Source organism: Perca flavescens, chromosome 14, assembly GCF_004354835.1.
Source record: "Perca flavescens isolate YP-PL-M2 chromosome 14, PFLA_1.0, whole genome shotgun sequence".
In the NCBI taxonomy this organism is placed as follows: Eukaryota; Metazoa; Chordata; class Actinopteri; order Perciformes; family Percidae; genus Perca; species Perca flavescens.
Genome location: NC_041344.1, coordinates 6885566 through 6904614, shown reverse-complemented (window position 1 = coordinate 6904614; position 19049 = coordinate 6885566). Strand labels below are relative to the sequence as shown.

General features: G+C 43.8%; 1 protein-coding gene across 1 annotated transcript; it reads left to right on the top strand.

Annotated features, from left to right (window-relative positions):
* The first annotated feature begins 378 nt into the window (after window positions 1-378).
* LOC114567874 (uncharacterized) lies at window positions 379-13070 on the top strand. Its single transcript, XM_028597060.1, is given in 4 exon segments — window positions 379-1078; window positions 1495-1595; window positions 7218-11119; window positions 11122-13070. Coding segments are annotated over 2 exon segments (4122 nt in total). The 5' UTR covers window positions 379-1078; window positions 1495-1595; window positions 7218-7690; the 3' UTR covers window positions 11815-13070.
* Window positions 13071-19049: the final 5979 nt, after the last annotated feature.

Genomic DNA, 19049 nt, shown 5'->3' with positions numbered 1-19049 from the left:
CAGCCAGAAAACCTGGGAATTTTGTCAGTTTTTTTTTGCCGACTATTTGATGGCTCTACCACACACACACACACACACACACACAAAGCCAGTTGCACACATTCAAACACCCACACATCAGCCACAGGCAGAAATACTGTAGGCCTACTAATGATAACTTTAATTGAATGCAAATTAGGCAGTAGGTACACAGCAGCACACGCACACACACACACACACACACACACACACACACACACACACACACACACACACACACACACACACACACCCCTTGTAATGTTATGCAGCATGCGCCGTAATGATCCTTAATTGACTCATTAAAATTTCACACACACACATAGGCCTACGTAAACACACACTTCACACACAGGGGCTTAATGACACAATGTCAGAATGCACGGTGATATATTTTTAATGGCGTGAAAACATGCATGCATGTACGCGCACGTACACACAAACAAACACACACACACGGTTTATTTATTCATGAGCATCATGCTGCTGGATTGACTCCATATTTTGAATCCATATTTGGCAAACGGAGGGGAAGAGGTGGATGTGCGTGGAGCAGCAGCGGTGAGTGGTCGCCGCCGGACAGACCAACCTGTGCTCGGCTCTACCCGGAACCATTATGCAGACAGGAAACTACCATTTTAACGCTAGCAGCATCGGAGGAGCCGTCGTATACAGAGGGGGGGCACCTAAATCTGACACGGGGCGGAAAACAGCAAACCGAGGAGAAAAGAAGGAAAAACACGACGGAAACAAAACAAAGGCGCCGTTTGGGTGAAGTCGAGCAGTAAAGCCGGTGGAGCCGGTAGGAATTTGGCGGCAGACAATGGACATATCGGGCCGGGCCAACGGAAATACTTTTTTTTTAGCGAGTGAAAAGCAGCCCTCCCGGGCCGATGGAGAGCCAGGCCTTTCACAGTGTTTTTCCATGGATGAAGAAAAAGGCCCCGCTGACGGGCAGTAGGGACCCCGCTCTCACGGCGCACTCCCCGCTCGATGTTTTCACACTTTTGCTCCCATGTTTCTGAGCTTCTCTTTGCACCTATCCACATTGGGCTACAAGGTAAAACAACAACAACAAAGACAAACAAAAGCCGTTTCCAGCAGTGGTATGTTGGCTAATTTGCTAGCTACCAAGCTAAACGCAGCCAAGCTGCTAGCAATGCTAGCGCTATGCTATGCAACCGGGATAACGCTAACGTTAGCTAGCTACATCCTTTATGTCAGTTCAGTTATATGTATCAGGTTTTTTTACCGCTGTTACACACATTATAACTTCATTTAAAACACACTGTAATGTGCCACTGTTTTACATGAGGCAGACATCATGTGATTTCGTTAGTGCAGCATTTCGGCAGTTGGTTAACGTAACGTTAAGCTAGCTGAGTGATTGATGGATGCTAGCAGACGCTGGTGAGTGAGGGATAACAGTAATTTATATCCGTCTAACCTGCTCTGTCATCGGTACGTCTGTTTCAGGCTGTCGACCTGAAGTCGGCGGAGAGAGCAGACATTTCCGCCGCCCCCCTCCCCTAAACAGCTGCGGTCCAGCAGGGAGCTCCAGACCTGGGGATCAGTCGGTAAGATGGAAACAACATGCAAACACGCTCCTCCAAATTGTCAAACTAACGGTTAGCTTAATTATCTCTCCTCCCAAGCTGCTTGATACTAACTTACCTACATTAACCGTGCGGGTTGAAGGATATTCAGCTGAGATGTCATTTTGAACTATGCACAAATCTGAGCATGCTTTTTGCAAACACTGATGCAGAATCAGTTCAGACTAACTAATGACGTGTGTGTGTGTGTGTGTGTGTGTGTGTGTGGAAAATGAGTTATTTCCAAATAAGATTTTTTTAATGAATAAGAAACATGTAACTTTGTCTTTAAACACAATTTAACTTTAATTTGTTTATTTTGCGCAATAAAATCAAGACAACCGTAACACAAGAAAATAAAGTAATAGAATAAAGATTGTGCAGGTGAGATTAAGAAAACCCCTTTGTTTATAGAAGGAATCCCACCTAAGGAACAAGAGATTCAAGATTCACGATTTACTTTATTGTCATTATCATGTGTACTTCGGTACATACACAAAATGAAATATTGTTCCCCCAGCTAGTGTCAGTATGAAACAAGTAAATAGGATTAAAAAAAAAACATAAAATACAGCAATTTATATAATGAACAATTACAACAGTCCTAAACAAACCACAACAAATTGAACGCAAGTAAGCACTGAATTTAAGAAGAAGAAAAGACTAAAAAAACAGGATATTCCGATATCAATCATGTACTCATCTTGTAAGTAATTGTCAGTATTATGAAATACAATGTAAATCTGTGCATTAGTTAAACAGTAGAGTGTCCTTATATAAATGCAGTCAGGGTCACAGGACATTTTCTAAGAACACATGAAATTTAAAAAAGTAAATACACTACTATACAGTATATATATATTATTCTGGCACTAGAATTCCATTTGGAGCTCCTCTGCAGTATGTCCATAATTCATTTCACCTGACAACTTGACAGCTCTGTAATTGTTTTCATCATGAGATTTTTGGAACTTGAAAATGGACTTAATAGGTTGAGATACCTGCTGTGCACCATGGAGCTGTGATGTGACAAGTTGTGCGTTTCTTTCTCTCATGTTGGATAAGAGTCAGCAACACGTTTCCTCTTCCCTCACAGAGAAAGTTGTTTAATAACCTCTGAACCTGATCGGTTGATTTAGACTCTTAACAAGCTTTACTGTAGAGCTGCAAAGATTAATCGATTAGTTGTCAACTCTCAAATTAATCTCCAACTATTTTGATAATTTATTAGTCGGTTTGAGTAATTTTTTAAGACAAAAGTAAAAAAATTATTCCAGCTTCTTAAATGTGAAAGTGTTCTAGTTTCTACTCTCCTCTGGGACAGGAAACTGAATATCTTTGAGTTGTGGACAAAACAAGACATTTGAGGACGTCATCCTGGGCTTTGGGAAATACTGATCCACATTTGCATTTGCACCATTTTCTGACATTTTAGGGACCAAACAACTAATCGAGAAATAAATCAACAGCTTAATTATGAAAATAATCGTTAGTTGCAGCCCTACTTTACTGTGATCGCTGATACGAATGCTACAGATAGCGTTGGTTTAAGGTAGTTTTTCTTTAAAAGAAATTCTCCATAATGTTTTTTAAATGCATGCAAAACATTTTTTGAAGTTTCTTAATGAGGTGTAGGGCCACAAAGCGCTGCCACAACTATCCTAATACACACAGGGAAGCTCAATCAGTCATAGAGTCCTGGCCTCTTAATTGTATAGATAATGTTTCCCTAGTGATACACTACTTGTGTAATTGTTTAGGTCCCCCATTTCTTTTTATTTGTTTATCATAGAACAAGCTCAATGAGAAGTAATGAAAAGGACTTCCCTCTGTTTTATGTCCCGTTAAGAAATAAAATGTAGGTTATAGTTACAGGTATAACTTCCCTCACGTCAGCAGTTACCTAACACACATCAATTAAAAACTGATGCAACTGTCATTTAGGCTCTTTATTTCTACTCACTATCTAACATTCATTTGCTTTGATGTTTTGTGGGGTCCTTCAGGTATAAAGTCATGTAACGGGACACTTCAGCAGGGAGGGTGTTCGCTGTTTGGGGGATTTGAGCCCAGGGTCACATCCAGGACTGCCAAGTGTTCAGTGCATAATCCTTTCCACATATTTACTGTATATAAAATGTGGAAAGGATTATGCACTGAACGTCCTGGTGCAAATGTTGGTCATAGTTTCTTGTGGTTTTCTGAGACCATTTAACACAAATGTTTGTATATAAAGGTCCAAACAGTCTTACATAGTGCGTTCAGTCTGTTTTGAACACTACTGTGGTTTTTTTTTTGGGGGGGGGGTTCTCAGTCGAGTACATTATTTATTTTTTGGACATTTGTTTTTCCCACTGACACACCAACAAAACTGTAGCAAACGGACTTCAAAGGTGGTTCCTTTAGAATTGCATACCGTTAGCAGGGGTGGGAATCACCAGCGGCCTCGCGATACGATATCATCACGGGACTTATGTCACGATACGATATTATTGTGATTTTGAACATATTGCAATATTCTGCAATGTATTGCAATTTATTACCTTTTTTCCTAATTATACCATACAATTAATCGTCTCGGGAAATGATTGCGATTAACAATGTCATTGTCTCTTTAAGTCAAATTTCTAAATATTTATTGATGGATTATTTTTTCAAGCAAATGAAGTTTTGAATGAATCCCAGATACACCTTTGGTAATATCACTGTCATGTGACCCAGATAATGGAACAACCAAGGGGGTAAGCGAGCATCAGGAAAGCGTACCTCCTATGGGGAGATTCTGAGGCTAACAAGCCATCACCTGCCGTTAGCTTTCCATTGACTGCCATTCATTTTGGTGTCACGTTGAGAGCGAATAACTTTACATCTGAAGTGTTTAAAGACTCTATTTGTCCATTGTTTATTTCTAAAAAAACATGACAATGTATAAAAGGCTCCATTACCTTGTAACTCACGTTATGGCTCCGTAGCAGACGTTTTTGTAAAAATGGGCTAACGATTGTGTCATAACCACGAGACTTACTGTCACATAGTAGAGGAATTACCATATAGTACTGGAGAAGCTCGCAGGCAATCGGGGGGGGGGGGAGACGTAGAGACAAACAAAGAAACGGCGATTACGTAAAAAAAATGTCATTGTTAAAGGCCTACTGGTGTAACTGGAATGAAACTCTGCAGCGTTTGAGGCCGGTTTGACAGAACGCTGCCTCGCGCTGCTTTCTGAAAAATGAATAGATCTTTCCCAAAGCTACAAAGCTGACATTTTTATCGTTGTTTTGCAGTTCATTAGATTGTTATTGTTGTGAATGTATGTCTGTCTTAATTCAGTTACAATGCCACACAAATATTTTTAACGGATCTTTAACTTTGTTGGATGCCATTCATTTTTGAACACTGCTGGCGTTATCAGCTGAATAGCTTAGCGCAGGGGCTAATGGACCCACGTTTGTATCTCGTAAATGACCCCACTAATAATGCCCGAAATGATACCAAACTTCTTCACTAGTACAAATAGGTTATGCACTCATAAAACAATGGATTGGAAAGTTTGTAAGTACACCAGAAGTTTATGAACACTTGCCTGCTCTCTTCTGCTCTCTGTTGCTGCAGCTCCTGCTCCTGCTACCTGCAGTTAGACGAGTGCTTAGGACTGTCTACAAATTACTACACCGAAAAGAGATACAACAAAAATATTTATTAATTTAATGATTAAATAAGGTAATGTCTCCAAACTTACCTCAGTTATTACTTGTCCCCTGCTAGTTATACTACATCACTTAGTTTAAAAAAAAAAGTTAAATTAAAAAATATTTTTGTTGTATCTCTTTTCGGTGTAGTAATTTGTAGACGTCCCTAAGCACTCGTCTTACTGCCGGCAGCAGCAGCAGCAGCAACAACAACAGAGAGCAGAAGCCAGCAGGCAAGGGTTCATAAACTTCTGGTGTACTTACAAACTTTCCGATCCATCGTTTTATGAGTACATAACCTATATGTACTACTGTAGACGTTTGGTATCGTTTTGGGCATTATTAGTGGGGTCATTTACCAGATACAAACGTGGGTCCATTAGCCCCTGCGCTAAGCTATTCAGCTGATAACGCAGCTACGCTAACTCTCCCAATGCTAGACCCAGCTGAAAAAAGCTTCTTGGGGGGGTGTTTGGCTCAAGGTCATGGTGCAAAGGACCCTAGGGTGAAATTACTCCGAACCATCACTTTAAGTAACAGCAGGTGTGTTTTTCTTGTTTTTCTTTCCTTTTCATTACTGCTGTAATTTAAGGATTCCTCGGATACCGCATCAGCCTACGTTATGAGTCCACCGCGCTTTCTATTGTGAAGAAAGTCATCTTTGCAGATGAATTGGCAGATGGCAGTATTCAGACTAAGGAGATGTTGTAGAATCTAAATATTTTTGTTAAAAACAACTAGTGTTCATTACTCAAAATCACAATACTCTTAAAGCGTTTCTTTTGAGCATGAATTCTAAACAAACCAGACCAAGACCTGTTGGTGGTCTATGCATTGCTTAGTCCCGGGCCTCTTTTGTTATCCAGGAGTCGTCTGGCATTTTTACATTACATGTCATTTAGCTGACGCTTTTATCCAAAGCGACTTACAATTGCTATATATCAGAGGTTGCACACCTCTGGAGCAACCAGGGGTTAAGTGTCTTGCTCAGGGACACACTGGTTGATGTATCCCAGTGGGAATCGAACCCAGATCTCCCACACCAAAGGCATTGTGTCATATCCACTGTGCCATCACCACCCAATTTTACCTCAATTTTGAGCCACCACTCCTATTTCTTTCCACACTCTCTAGTGTCAGCGTGAAGCGACAAATACATTTCAAATAGTCGGCCACACTTAGAAAACCAATGTCATAATTAAATGTTCAGGTTATTGCACCAATATTTCCGTTTAATCAATGGAAACCAGTGGATGAAAGTTGCATTTGTATCTTCTTTTTGACTCTGTTTAGGCTATACATTTCTTTTTTAAAATTGCTGTTTAGTTTCTCTCTTCAGCTTTTTGCCTGCCTAGTAATGCATTTTTTAACTAAACCCTAGTGTGGTTAAAACTGCTATATCACATTAAAACAGTGACAGACATTGTGCAACCAGGCTGTACTCTTCTTTTGGATATTTTAAGGAACGGAGGAAAACTTTTACAAAGGGGAGTTATAGGTTTACAGTAGCTGTTGGTTCATTGGGTTTAAACTGGTGGATAAAAGAGCCAGCTGAAGAATTTGCAGTATGCAGAAAACTTCACTAAAAACGAAAGTGAATTTCTAGGTTCTTCCATCAATAATATCATCAGCTCAATAAATTAATTGACCAACATTACATGTCTTGTTCAATAATGAGTACTGAAGCTCAAACATTTTTTTTTCATCTTGAGCTAAATCAGTCTCTTAGGTTTTGTTTATTCAGTTCCCGTTGAGACGTTCAGCATCTGGGAATTGAGTCTCCGTCTGCAAGAAAAGCAATACAGTGTTGTTGAACTCACAATGCCAAAAGTGTTTTTGTTTTTGCCTCTGTATAAAGTCACTGAATCACTAACTTGACATTGCTGTGTCTTTCCTTTTCCCTGTCATTCTTCAGGCTGTCCGAAGAACTCCATGAGGGGACAGAAAGGCAGTGAAGCAATGATTCACCCTCCGCTGAAATAACAGACACACTCCACTTCATGGGACTACTGACCTGAATTTTAAACATCCGCCAATGGTTATGGAACCCTTTAAAGAAACACTACAGACAATTTTTTTTAATTTTTTTTTTAGTATAATTTAGTTTTATTGCCTATTTATGACCTTTTTTATATATATAAAATCTCACAGAAGCACTCTTAAATGAGGAGTAAAAATATGTATACATTTATGTGAAAAAAAATCGAGCATCGGCTTTTGGTGGAATATAGCAGTTTGTTGGAAGTGTGGGAGGGGGTCAGGACTACCTCTGAAAATCCCACCTGGTCCGTTCTGACAAGGGGTCACTGCTGTTTCCCAGCAAACAAACCGGCTTAGTGCACGTGGCAGTTGTGGCTACGTGACACTCCGCCACAGCTGTATTGGAAGATGTTCCAGTTCAGCAAGTACCCCATGGACATTTTGGAGATGCTGAGTGGACACCAGGCCCACCAGTTCAAAGGCCTCGGGTTAGAGCGCCAACTGAGCCACCAGCAGCAGGTCCAGCTGCAGCATCAGCAGCAGCTCCAGCAGCAGCACCAGCCCTCCGCCGACGGCTCTGGGAGCCTCCTGTCTGGCCTCGGCCTCGGGTCCCTCCAGAGTTCTCGGAGCAATGCCTTCGCCGACTCCTCGTCCTTATTCGCCAAAATGGGCGCCCCTCCCCCATCCATCTCCCATCAGAGCCAGTCGTCCTCTTTGTCCCACAGCTCCCGGAAGTCCAGCAAGATGAGCAGCAGCAGCAGTGGGAGCGGGAGCTCGGGGTACCCCCAGTTTCTGCGGCCTTTCCACCCGGCCGAGGCCGCGCTGGCTCAGGAGCAGCTCCACTCCGGGATGGGCCGCTTTGACTTTGGCGGGAGCAGCAGCGGAGTTGTCACGCCTGCGCCCCCACCTCCGCCGCTGCACCCGGGTCTCTCTATCCCTCAGCCTTCCACTGGTCCCACCTCTTCCTCGGCCTCCCCCTCTACCTCCTCCGCGGCCTCCAACAACCCCTCCGGCAGCACCACAGTCCCCTTAGTCAGCCAGTCGGATCCCCGCAGCCTCCACCAGCAGTTCAGCTGCATGCTCGCCGCCAACCAGTACTTCCTGTCCGGCGTCCCCACCAACAGCAGCCTGGAGCAGTTCCTCGTCCAGCAAGGCACTCACAACCACTTGGGCCTGGGCCTGGGCCAAGGGGTCAGTGAGTCAAACTCGGCCCTGGCCCCTCCCCCCGCCCTTCACTCCTCCCACAGCCACAGCCACACCGCTCCACCGCCTCAGCAGCAACAGCAGCAGCTGACCCCCCATGCCTTATCTCATCCACACAGCCACACTCACCACCCGCACCCTCTCCACCCGGCTCCCCAGCCTGCCCCGCTGGGTGGCTTTGATTTCCAAGGCATTCCAGTCCTTTCCTCTAACCAGATAGCATCACTAATGCAGCAGGAGGCTGGCCTTCCCCTCCCCCTGCCCCTGCACCTGTCCCTCTCCAAAGACGATGCAAAGACGGGAGACAGCTCGTCTTCTTCCGCCTCGAGCGGGGGAAGCAGGAGGAAGAAAGCGATGGCGGGCTACCTGCCCCAGAGGAAAGCGGAGAGCAGTGGTCACAGCAGTCACAGCCATAGCAGTAGCAGTGTGGTTAACTGCCATAACAGCAGCTCGAGTGGGCACAGTCAGAGCTCCTCATCGGGCCTCGTGGGAGGAGGATCTGGGGGTGTTAGGATAAGTGGCATTGCAAGCGAGCCATCGCATTCCTCTATCCTCTCACCGTCCTCGCAGCAACAGCAGTCATCCTCCACCATCTCCTCCTCTTCGTCTGGCCCCCCTTCCTCAAGCTCCACCTCTGTGCTCGTAGCCAACCGTAACCAACAGTTGTCCAAATCCCAAGACAGTAACTGTTCCTCTGGCCAGCCCGAACCAGAACCCCTTTACCACTGCGGTGAATGTGGCAAAACCTTCACCCACCTCTCCAGTCTCCGAAGGCATCTCCGCAGCCACGGCTTGCCACCAGAAAGCCAAAGCAGGAAGTCGGACGGCAACTCCCCCAGCCCAGAGAGGATTTTCTGCTGTGGCGAGTGTGGGAAGAGATTCAAAAAGAGGGGTCACCTCATCCAGCACAGTGTCACCCACTCGGAAAACCGGCCTTTTGCCTGCAACATCTGCCAAAAGTCCTTCAACCGCCGAGAGTCCCTCACGAGACACGAGAAGATTCACGACGAGAAGCCTTTCCGCTGCCCGGCTTGCGGGCGTTGCTTCCGCGAGAGCACCTCTCTCCTCAACCATGCCGCGTCTGGTGCCTGTGGCAAACCTCCGCGGAGCTCAAAGAACCGGGCCGGCGGCGGCGGCAGGAGTGGATCGTCCAACCCAAACGGCGGTAAAATGGAAAGCAGCGGAGACCGGGTGGGAATCCCAAACGATGGGGCAGCAATGGCTAATGACAAGTATGCAACCGATTATTCCAGAAATCGCTACCAGAATCAGTCGTCCTACAGCAGCGGAGTCGATGACTACAGGCGATCGCAATCCTCGTCCCTGTACTCCGCGGAGAGCACGCTAGCCGGCGATATGACCAATCAAACTCTGCGTAAGGCCCCTTTAGCCCCAACTCTTCATCCCCACCCACAGAGCCAGCAACCACAGCAGCAGCAGCAGCACCACCACCAACAGCCACAGCAGCCACACCTCCCCCTCTCCTCCCTATTGGATGATTCGGAGGATGAGGTCACCAGCAGTGCAATGTCGGCCATTGCCGCTGCTGCCGCAGCCTCGTGTGACATAAACTCAGAAGGCCGGGAAGGGGAGAGAAGGGATATCATCGGAGGCCTGCTGGGGGGGTTGGGGTTTGGTAACCTGGGCGGACCGTCCTCCACGTCCAGCCTCAACGGTTCCACCATGCCCCTGACCCACCCGAGCCACCCCCACACGAAGCCCCGCAGGCCGAGGAAGCCCCGAGAAAAGAGGGACCCCAGCACCATCGTCAGGAGACGAAGGAGCCCTGCGCCGCCGGGGGACGGGTCGGAAAGGCCGTACAGCTGTCAGATTTGCTGCAAGCGCTTCAGGAGGGCGGAGACCCTGCGGCGCCACAACCGCGTTCACACGGGGGAGAAGCCTCACCCCTGCGACGTCTGCGGCAAACTGTTCCGGGAGCCGTTCCACCTCACCAAGCATCTGACCGTGCACTCTGGTCAAAAGAACTACAAATGCAATCTGTGCGGGAAGATGTTCGCCTACGCACAGAGCCTAGTGAGACACGGGAAGTTGCACAGAAAGGGTGAGATCGACAGCCAGGGGAGGAGGGTCAAAGGTGCAGCCGCCGCCGCTGCCGCCGCCGCAGCCGCCACCATCAGTCAAGGCGCCGCCTCGGGGAACTCTGACTACTTCTCATCCTGCTCCCAAGGAGAGAAGTCTCCGACATCTGGCACCCCGTCTCAGAGGCTATATACCTGTACGGTGTGCTGGAAATCGTTCCGCCACTATTTCCACCTGACGGCACATCAACAGACTGTCCACGGGGGCGGGGTGGGGCTGGAGAAGTCCTTTCGGTGTGAAGTGTGCGGTAAAGCCTTTGCCTACTCCAACAGCTTGGTGCGCCACAAGCTGTCGCAGCACGGCCTCGACCGCAGTGGCCAGCGCGTCAACCAGTCCCAGCCCTCGGGGTACCCCGCGCTCTTCTACGACTCTGGGTCGGGTTCAAACTACGCAGCGTCGTCTCACATGCAGCAAGGGGCCTCCGGCTCGCAGCCGCCGCCGCCGCAGCAGCAGCAGCAGCAGCAGCAGCACCCTTTTCACTACCGCTCAAAAAACTTCCAAAAGCAGCATGGACAAACAAAAAAGCAAAGGAAAAAAAAAAGCGAGTGCTGATCCACAGCATCATGAGAGACGGGAAGCTGGTGGGCGTCCCGCTGAGCAAAGACACCCGCCGCAAGCTGTTGGTTCTGAGGAAGAGGAGGGGCCGACTGCAGGCGCAGCTCAAGAAGAAGCTGCTCCTGGCCCAGCTGAGGATGAAGGGCGGCATGACGCGGGCCAAGTCGTGGTACGGAGGGGCCGTCAAAGTCACCGGCCTCACCTCGATGGACTTCCCCATCAAGCGCTTCCCCTGTCCCATCTGCCCCAGCACCACGTACGCCAAGCAGGGTTCCCTGCTGGTGCACCACGCCACCCGGCACCCGCCGAGAAACTCAGGGCGCCACACCCGTCTGCGGTGCCAGGTGTGTGGCAAGCGCACCAGCTCCCTGCACAAAGCCTTGAGACACCGGGGCCAGCATCTTAAACAAGCTGCTTTCCAGTGCCGCAAATGCCGCCACCGTTTCTGGAACTCGCAGCTCCTGGCCCGCCACGCGTTCTGCTGCCGCGGCGGGGTGATGGCCGGTGGCAACTGGGAACTGATGAAGATGAAATCTCCGCCGTCGGAGGCGGACCATTCACCAGTCGAGCTTACGGTCCCAGTTGTTGAGCTAACGCCCCAAGTTGCCGAGCTAGCGGTCCCGGTTGTGGTCCAGCCCGAGAGATCAACAGTTCTGACTGAGTTCAGTCAGTAGGAAAAAAGAAAAAGGAAAAAAAAAATGTTTTCTAGACTAGATTGTTTTGATTTTTTTTTTTTTTTTTTTTTATATAAATAATCCAAGAAGCGAGCAAGAGCTGGCGAGTTTTTAACAGAAGATGGGAGAATGTGGAGGGTTTAGTGTAACTAGCATAATATCTCCACACCCCTACAGGATATATCTGTATACAATCCTAACCTACTGCAGCAGAGGGGGTTGATACATTTTAGAGTGGACTTCAAAAGCCCCAAAATCAGAACCAGCCTCCTCATCTGTCCCACCTGAGGTGGAGGAACTCTGGACCATGCGACAATTTTAGTAGCACCCGTTTGAAGAAAAAAAAAAAAAAAAAAAAACATCAATCCAGTTTTCTTTTCATCATCAGTTTTTTTATTTTGAAATTTCCCACTAGCAGTGTTTGCGCATAATACGGATTGTAGAAGTGAGGTACCTTTTTTTTCGTACCGGTTTATTTTTTCAAATAGTTTTCACATTATTCACAGTTAAACCGTATAGTCCGTGTCTCTTGCTCTGTATGTGTTTATTTGTTTACCCCAGTGGAGAATCTCTCCCTTTTTTTTATACTGAGATGACATCTGCCCTCCAAGATAAATGAATTTTTTTTAGGAAAAAACTAAAATCCTAAAGAACCTCATTATATAAACCGAATAAGGGTCGTATTGGTCGCAAAAGGCAGTTGATAAAGTGACTGAAAAAAAGAAAAAAACGGAGTTAGAAGTGTTGGTGACCTTGTTTTTAATGTACACTACTTTTTGTCATTTTTTTTAAAGAGGCGTGGATGGTGAGAAAACGCGACTTAAACTGTTAACGTGTTCAGGATTTGAAAAGGACAACTGAAATAACGAGTGTACTGTACAATTCGTATTATATTTTATTATATATTGATTCTTTGCTGTTTTTTACACCAAGTATCCTTTCTTTTATTCTCGTTGGTATTGTATGGGAGGGAGGGAGGGAGTGAGTTGGGGACTATCTTTGTAAAACAGCGGGATGAGTATATGTATCGATGTGATATTTTTTTTCCCCTTCTGCCTACTCCCTCATTGCCACGGTTATGTCCAAATTTTGTAACAAAAGCGTGTACACCTAGTTCATTACTTAGGTCCTGTCCAGACGTGTTTTTTCTTTTTTCTGTAAAACTAAAACATGTAATATTATTACTAAATTACTATCTTTTTCTTTGCCTAAAAGTGAGTTGTTGAAAACCCTCAAATAAAAAAACTGAAATGGTACTGTTGGTTTAAGTCTGTTAAAAGCTGAATGCTCCCTCCGTAGTAGGGCTGGGTACCAAATCCTGGTTCCACTATGGAACCGGTTCCTACGCAACCGATGGAACACAACTTTCGGTTCCTCATTTCTGTTCCATTTAATGTGTCGACTGAAATGTTTTCCCTCTGTCACTCCGAAACAGATGTAAAAATATCACACTTTCTCTGTAGTCTACCGTTAGCTAGCTACTGTAAATGTAGGCTACTTTATAAAATGCCATATTTTCCCCTCTGGGCTCACCAAAACGGATGTAAAATACTATACTTATATATTTAATTACTTTAAAACATTAATATATTGTTACATTTTCTATATAAAAAACAAACTCAGAGCCTTTCTTTGATGTCATTTTCCAGTTTTTCAAGAATCTGTTTAGGAATCGGAATCGTTTTAAAAAGTACCGGTTCGGCATAAAAATCGTAAAAATCCAAACGATACCCAACCCTACTCCATAGTAGTGAGAAATGATTTATATAAAAAACAGTCCTTAATTTTCCTCCAGGATAGAACTGTGTAATTTTTTGTTTTCTGAAAAGAGAAGCTCAATTTAAAGCTGTGCCAAGTAAATATTTCTCTATTTTTATCTATTTATTGGAACTGTATGCTATACTATTGACAACTTCATAATAATTCCATAGAATGACCAGGAAACCTATAGGAAAATATAAAAATATTCTAAAACTACAGCGCTTTTGTTTTTTTAAACCAACAACAAAACTAATTTGTAACATGTCAGTAGCAAATCACTCAAGCTGCCCCAAATTTAATTTAGCTGTAACACTTTATACCCTCTAAGGAAAATGGAGTAAAGGTGCTCATGTTGTTCATACGCAGGTTTAATTTGTAAAGTTAGTAGCAGGGGGGTTTGATATTGCCACTGCCAACAGTGGGATCATTGGGAGTTTAAAAGGGGTCTCTTAAACCAACACACACACACACACACACACACACACACACACACACACACACACACAAAACATTGTCTAACTTGTCTGGTCAGATCTGTCCATGCAGTTTCTTCCTGCAGCCCAATACAAAGAAGGCAAATGAGATTTCAGTTACGGTGCTTTTACCCTTGTGTTGTCTTCCCATTGTCTTTCAGGGTCAAAACTGAAAAAAATCATGGTCAATAAACCTATTTTATATGATATTATACCAAATTTTTTTAGTTTAAAAAAGCAGAACTTCTGGATTAGGTTACTTGGATGAATAGTAAAGATCAGAGGAGGTTTAGTGGATCGCACAAAGTCAAAGTGTAGTTTCACGTTTTGAAACACATTTAAATAATTTTTTTTAAATGCTATGAAAATGTAATAAAACACCCACAATTCAATGGAAGTAATCATTAATTTGTTAAAATGTCTATGGGGTTCCATACAACGTACAGCCACGCATCCATGTAATTTTGGGGCAGTTTGTTTGAAAGAAACCCGTATTTCTGTTATTAAAAACTTTTGAAAATGGGTCATATTTGACCCGAGGACACAACGAGGGTTAAAGCATCAAAAATTGATTAAAAGTTTCTGAATGGGCAAGCATTTAACCCTTGTGTTGTCCCAAAATTACGTGGATGCGTGGCTGTACGTTGTATGGAACCCATACAACATTTTAACAAATTAATGATCTCTTCCATTGAATTTTGGGTGTTTGATTCCATTTTTATAGCATTTGAAAAAATAAATTAATTGGTTTGACTTTGTGTGATCCACTAAACCTCCTCTGATCTTTACTATTCATCCAAGTAGCCCAATCCAGAAGTTCTGCTTTTTTTTTTTAACTAAAGAAATTTGGTATAATATCATATAAAATAGGTTTATATTTTATTTTTATTTTTTTTTATGATTTTTTTCAATTTCAATTTTGACCCTGAAATACAACCTGTTCTTGGTCAACAGGAAGACAACACCAGGGTTCAAGAGTTCAAAATGAATACATTGGATTATGATGGTAAGATAAACTGGCAATAAGAGTAAAATTGTGCCATTAAAATATTGTCCTAACCCCCCCTCCCCCCCCCCAATGAAGATCCGGCACCAACAACTCTCCAATACAATTCTGATCTGTAAACTTTCTGAATGACACCGAAAAAACAGCAGCTCAGGCTCAGCCCCAACTTCCATCCCCTCAGAGCTTGTTTCAGATAATGAATCCGCTGTGTGTATTTTTATCCACCCTTTCCTCCTACAGGGACGCTGAAGTGGTGTCTCGCTCTGACAGATGTAGCCTGCCCCCGCATTTTCAATGTTTTTGGCGCTTTTATCACTCTTTTGTCATTTTAGTCAACATTCTTTGACGTTTTTTTTAAACATTTTAATTGTACTTGTACAAAGAGCGCTGCGTTGAACCATCCCATGTTATTTTTGAGGCAATTTTGGTGAAACAAACCCAAATTTCTGGTATAGAAAACTATAATGGGTCGGACTTGACCCGAGGACAACAGGAGGGAGTACTAAAATCACACTGTGGCAAATACTCCACTACAAGCTTCAGAACCTTACTTAAAGGTTTAAGAAAACATGTAAAAGTATCAAAAGTAAAAGTATTCATTGTGCAGTATAAATGTTGTTTGGGTTAATATTACTGCTACGTTAGTCTGGATTGACAACAATCCATTTCCAGGATATTCAACGTGTGCCTGTCAGTACCCGATCAGTTCCACCTGCACAATCCGTTCTGCGCATGCGCAAGATGTTCACGCATGTGCAGATGATAATACCGTTTTACAACCTGCCCGATCTGTTCCACGCTAGCCTCCACCCAAGCTAACGTTAGTTTAGCTAACAGCTAATTCGGCTAACCGCTAGCCGACAAATAACGCACGCGCAGAACGGATCGTGCAGGCAGAACGGACAGCTAGATTCAGTCTAAAATAACGTTAAGTCAAACATAACGGGAAAAGCAGGCTACAGCAAAATTAAGACTTTACAGTAACAATAAAGACAAGCATTGAGTGATTGTATTTTAAATGAGCACAAGTAAAGCAGAACTGACGTAACAGCTGTTATATATGTTAACGTTTGTTTTGAAGTTTTATTTTGGGGGTCTTTTAAAAGTTTGCATGCTGTCTCAGCCAGCGGTTAGCCGAATTAGCTGTTAGCTAAACTAACGTTAGCTTAACTGTGGAGGCTGACTGATGGCAGACCGCTACAATCAGCTAGCGGTTAGCCAAATGAACTGTTAGCTAAAGTAACGTTAGCTTCCTAGTGGAGGCTGACGGCAGACCGCTGTAATCACCTAGTGGTCCGGCCAAATTAGCTATTAGCTAAACTAACGTTAGCTTCCCGGTGGAGGCTAGTGTGGGAACAGATCGGGTAGTGTCGTAAATCGTCGTACCACAGCGCATGCGCAAACATCTTGCGCATGTCCGTCCCCTTCCTCTTCCTCTGTGTTGGCGTTCTAACCTCCGGCTGATTTCTGAGGACTATGGTTAACTGCTCCTCAGATCTCTGCAGGGTAAATCCAGACAGCTAGCTAGACTATCTGTCCAATCTGAGTTTTCTGTTGCACGACTAAAACAACTTTTGAACGTACACATGTTCCACCAAAACTAGTTCCTTCCGGAGGCTATTTAGCAGAGGCACCGGGGCTCCGCCTGAAGCTTAGCACCGCCCAAGACCATTGTGATTGGTTTAAAGACATCCCAATAAACTAAAGCATGTTTTTCTCCCATCCCAGAATGCTGTGTGGACTAGCCAGACCCTCCGCCGCAGCGCTGTGGAGGAAGGTCTGTCAATGTGGGACTATGCTAATTGTAACTCTATTTATATACTGTTCAGTAGTCTAATCTACAGCAATTATATTATCATAATTATATATTATTATATATCTTATTCTATAAGATCATCATATGTCTGTGGCGCCGCAGTCCTTTGAGAACCACGTATCTCTAAAAAGTCAACTTTTCACGAAGACAGAACAGCAGACTTGTTTTCTTCAACTTCGGGGCGATGAATTTTCCAGCGGATCCAAGTTTTTCTTTTAAAGACTTTGTTAAACTTAAGAAGTAGGAGAATTTTCTCACACACACAAACATCCTTCAGCTTATCAGAAAAAAAAGTTTAAATCACTGGACAGGAAGGGGATGGAAGTTGTAATCTAAAAAGTAACTAAAGCTTTCAGACACACCTAGCGGAAATAAAAGTACAACATATACCTCTGAGATGTAATGGAGTAGGAATAAAGTCCCATAAAATGGAAATACTCAAGTACAAGTACCTCAAATTTGTACTCCAGTACTTAGTTACATTCCACATTGTAGCTGCAGACTAAATGGACTGAAATGCTTTGTAAGTAAGAGTGCTTTTCACAGATAAAAAAACCCACAAAGTGCTTTTAAAACATACAAGATGATACATATGAAAACCCAGTAAACCTTTAAAATCACAAAGTAATGCAAAAAAAAAAAGTGCAGACAGGTCAATCGAAAGCCCGTTTAAAAAGGCAGGTCTTTTCTCTGCGGTGCCGCCAAATGGCCACTAGATGGCGCCATGTAAACACTTTTAAAAAGATGGCTTCAGCTCAAGTCTGGAGGAAAGGCACGAGGGGGAAAACATTGAATTGAAAATGGCTCGTGAAAATCTGGTCACACATTAGTGGAGTCAAGCTGGTGTTCCTCTATTTCACTGATGCGTGCCAGCGTACACGTGCTACTGTGTGTGTGTCTGTGTGACAGATAATTTTGGCCTCTTACTACTGGCACATTCCTGTTTGGTATATTTGACAGCAGCCTGTCACCAGATAGGACTTGCAGACTTTTCAAGGTCCTTCTAGGAACTGTTGTTCCAACAGTGCAGCTGCTGCATCTGATTCAAGAATCAGTCCAACTGCTATCATCAGGGGGGGGAAACACATGATGTTGCATGTTTATGTGTGATTTAAGCCTTTATTTCCTTTTATAGGCTGTTAATATTAGACTCCTATTGGAGTTACAGATTTCCCTATTTAGCTTTCACTTGAATCTGCACAAAAAAAATAGCCAACGGTACATGATTAACAAGACCAAACACGACCGTTAAAGTACAAACGTGTGCGCACTAAAGAAAAAATGTGACCATATGAGAAAATGAAACAACTCTGGGATGTTTATTATTTACTTATTTATTTAGCAAGGACAATGCACTCTAGGATTTTTGATTAGATTGAACCACAAGGGTTTTTATCTTTATTTAATTTTTTTTATTTAAAAATAATTAAAGGATATTTTTAGCTGTAGTTCCTGGACAGACATTACAGCGGATTCCTAATAAGGACTACACAATTAAAAAGTTATTAAAATTAGACATACCGCGTGCAGTGTTAGTAATGATTAAAAGTTAATGTTATCGTGGCCGGGTTAGCTCAGTTGGTAGAGCAGGCGCACACGTTATAGAGGTTTACTCCTCGACGCAGCGGCCGTGGGTTGGACTCTGACCTGTGGCCCTTTGCTGCATGTCATTCTCTCTCTTCATCTGTCTTGTGAAATTAAAGGCCTAAAAGGCCCCAAAACAATAATCAAACTAATATTATCATGACAATAAAGCGACTGTACGGCAGACTACTAACATGCATACACAAAATATACACAATACACAGCATCCAAAACAATAAAAGGAAACTTGTATATTTTATAAGATAAGAGAGCTGTTATTGACATCCATCTATAGTGCAGTGCATAGAGGAAAAGCCGTTGAGTTTCTCTGGTCCCCGGTGCAAAAACAAAAGAATGAACGAATGATCATGAGGTGCAAACAACAAGATACAAAAACAGGTTCAGAACAAGATGCAGGACAAGATACAGACATAATGACAAACATGTAGCGCAACAACATTTATATGTACAACATAACATTTAGCTATATTAACATGCAACACAAGGGCATGCAGAACAAGCATTACATGCATACAAACATAATAAAAAAAAGCCACATCAGCACAATCAAAGCAAGGCGTTGCACCGTAACATG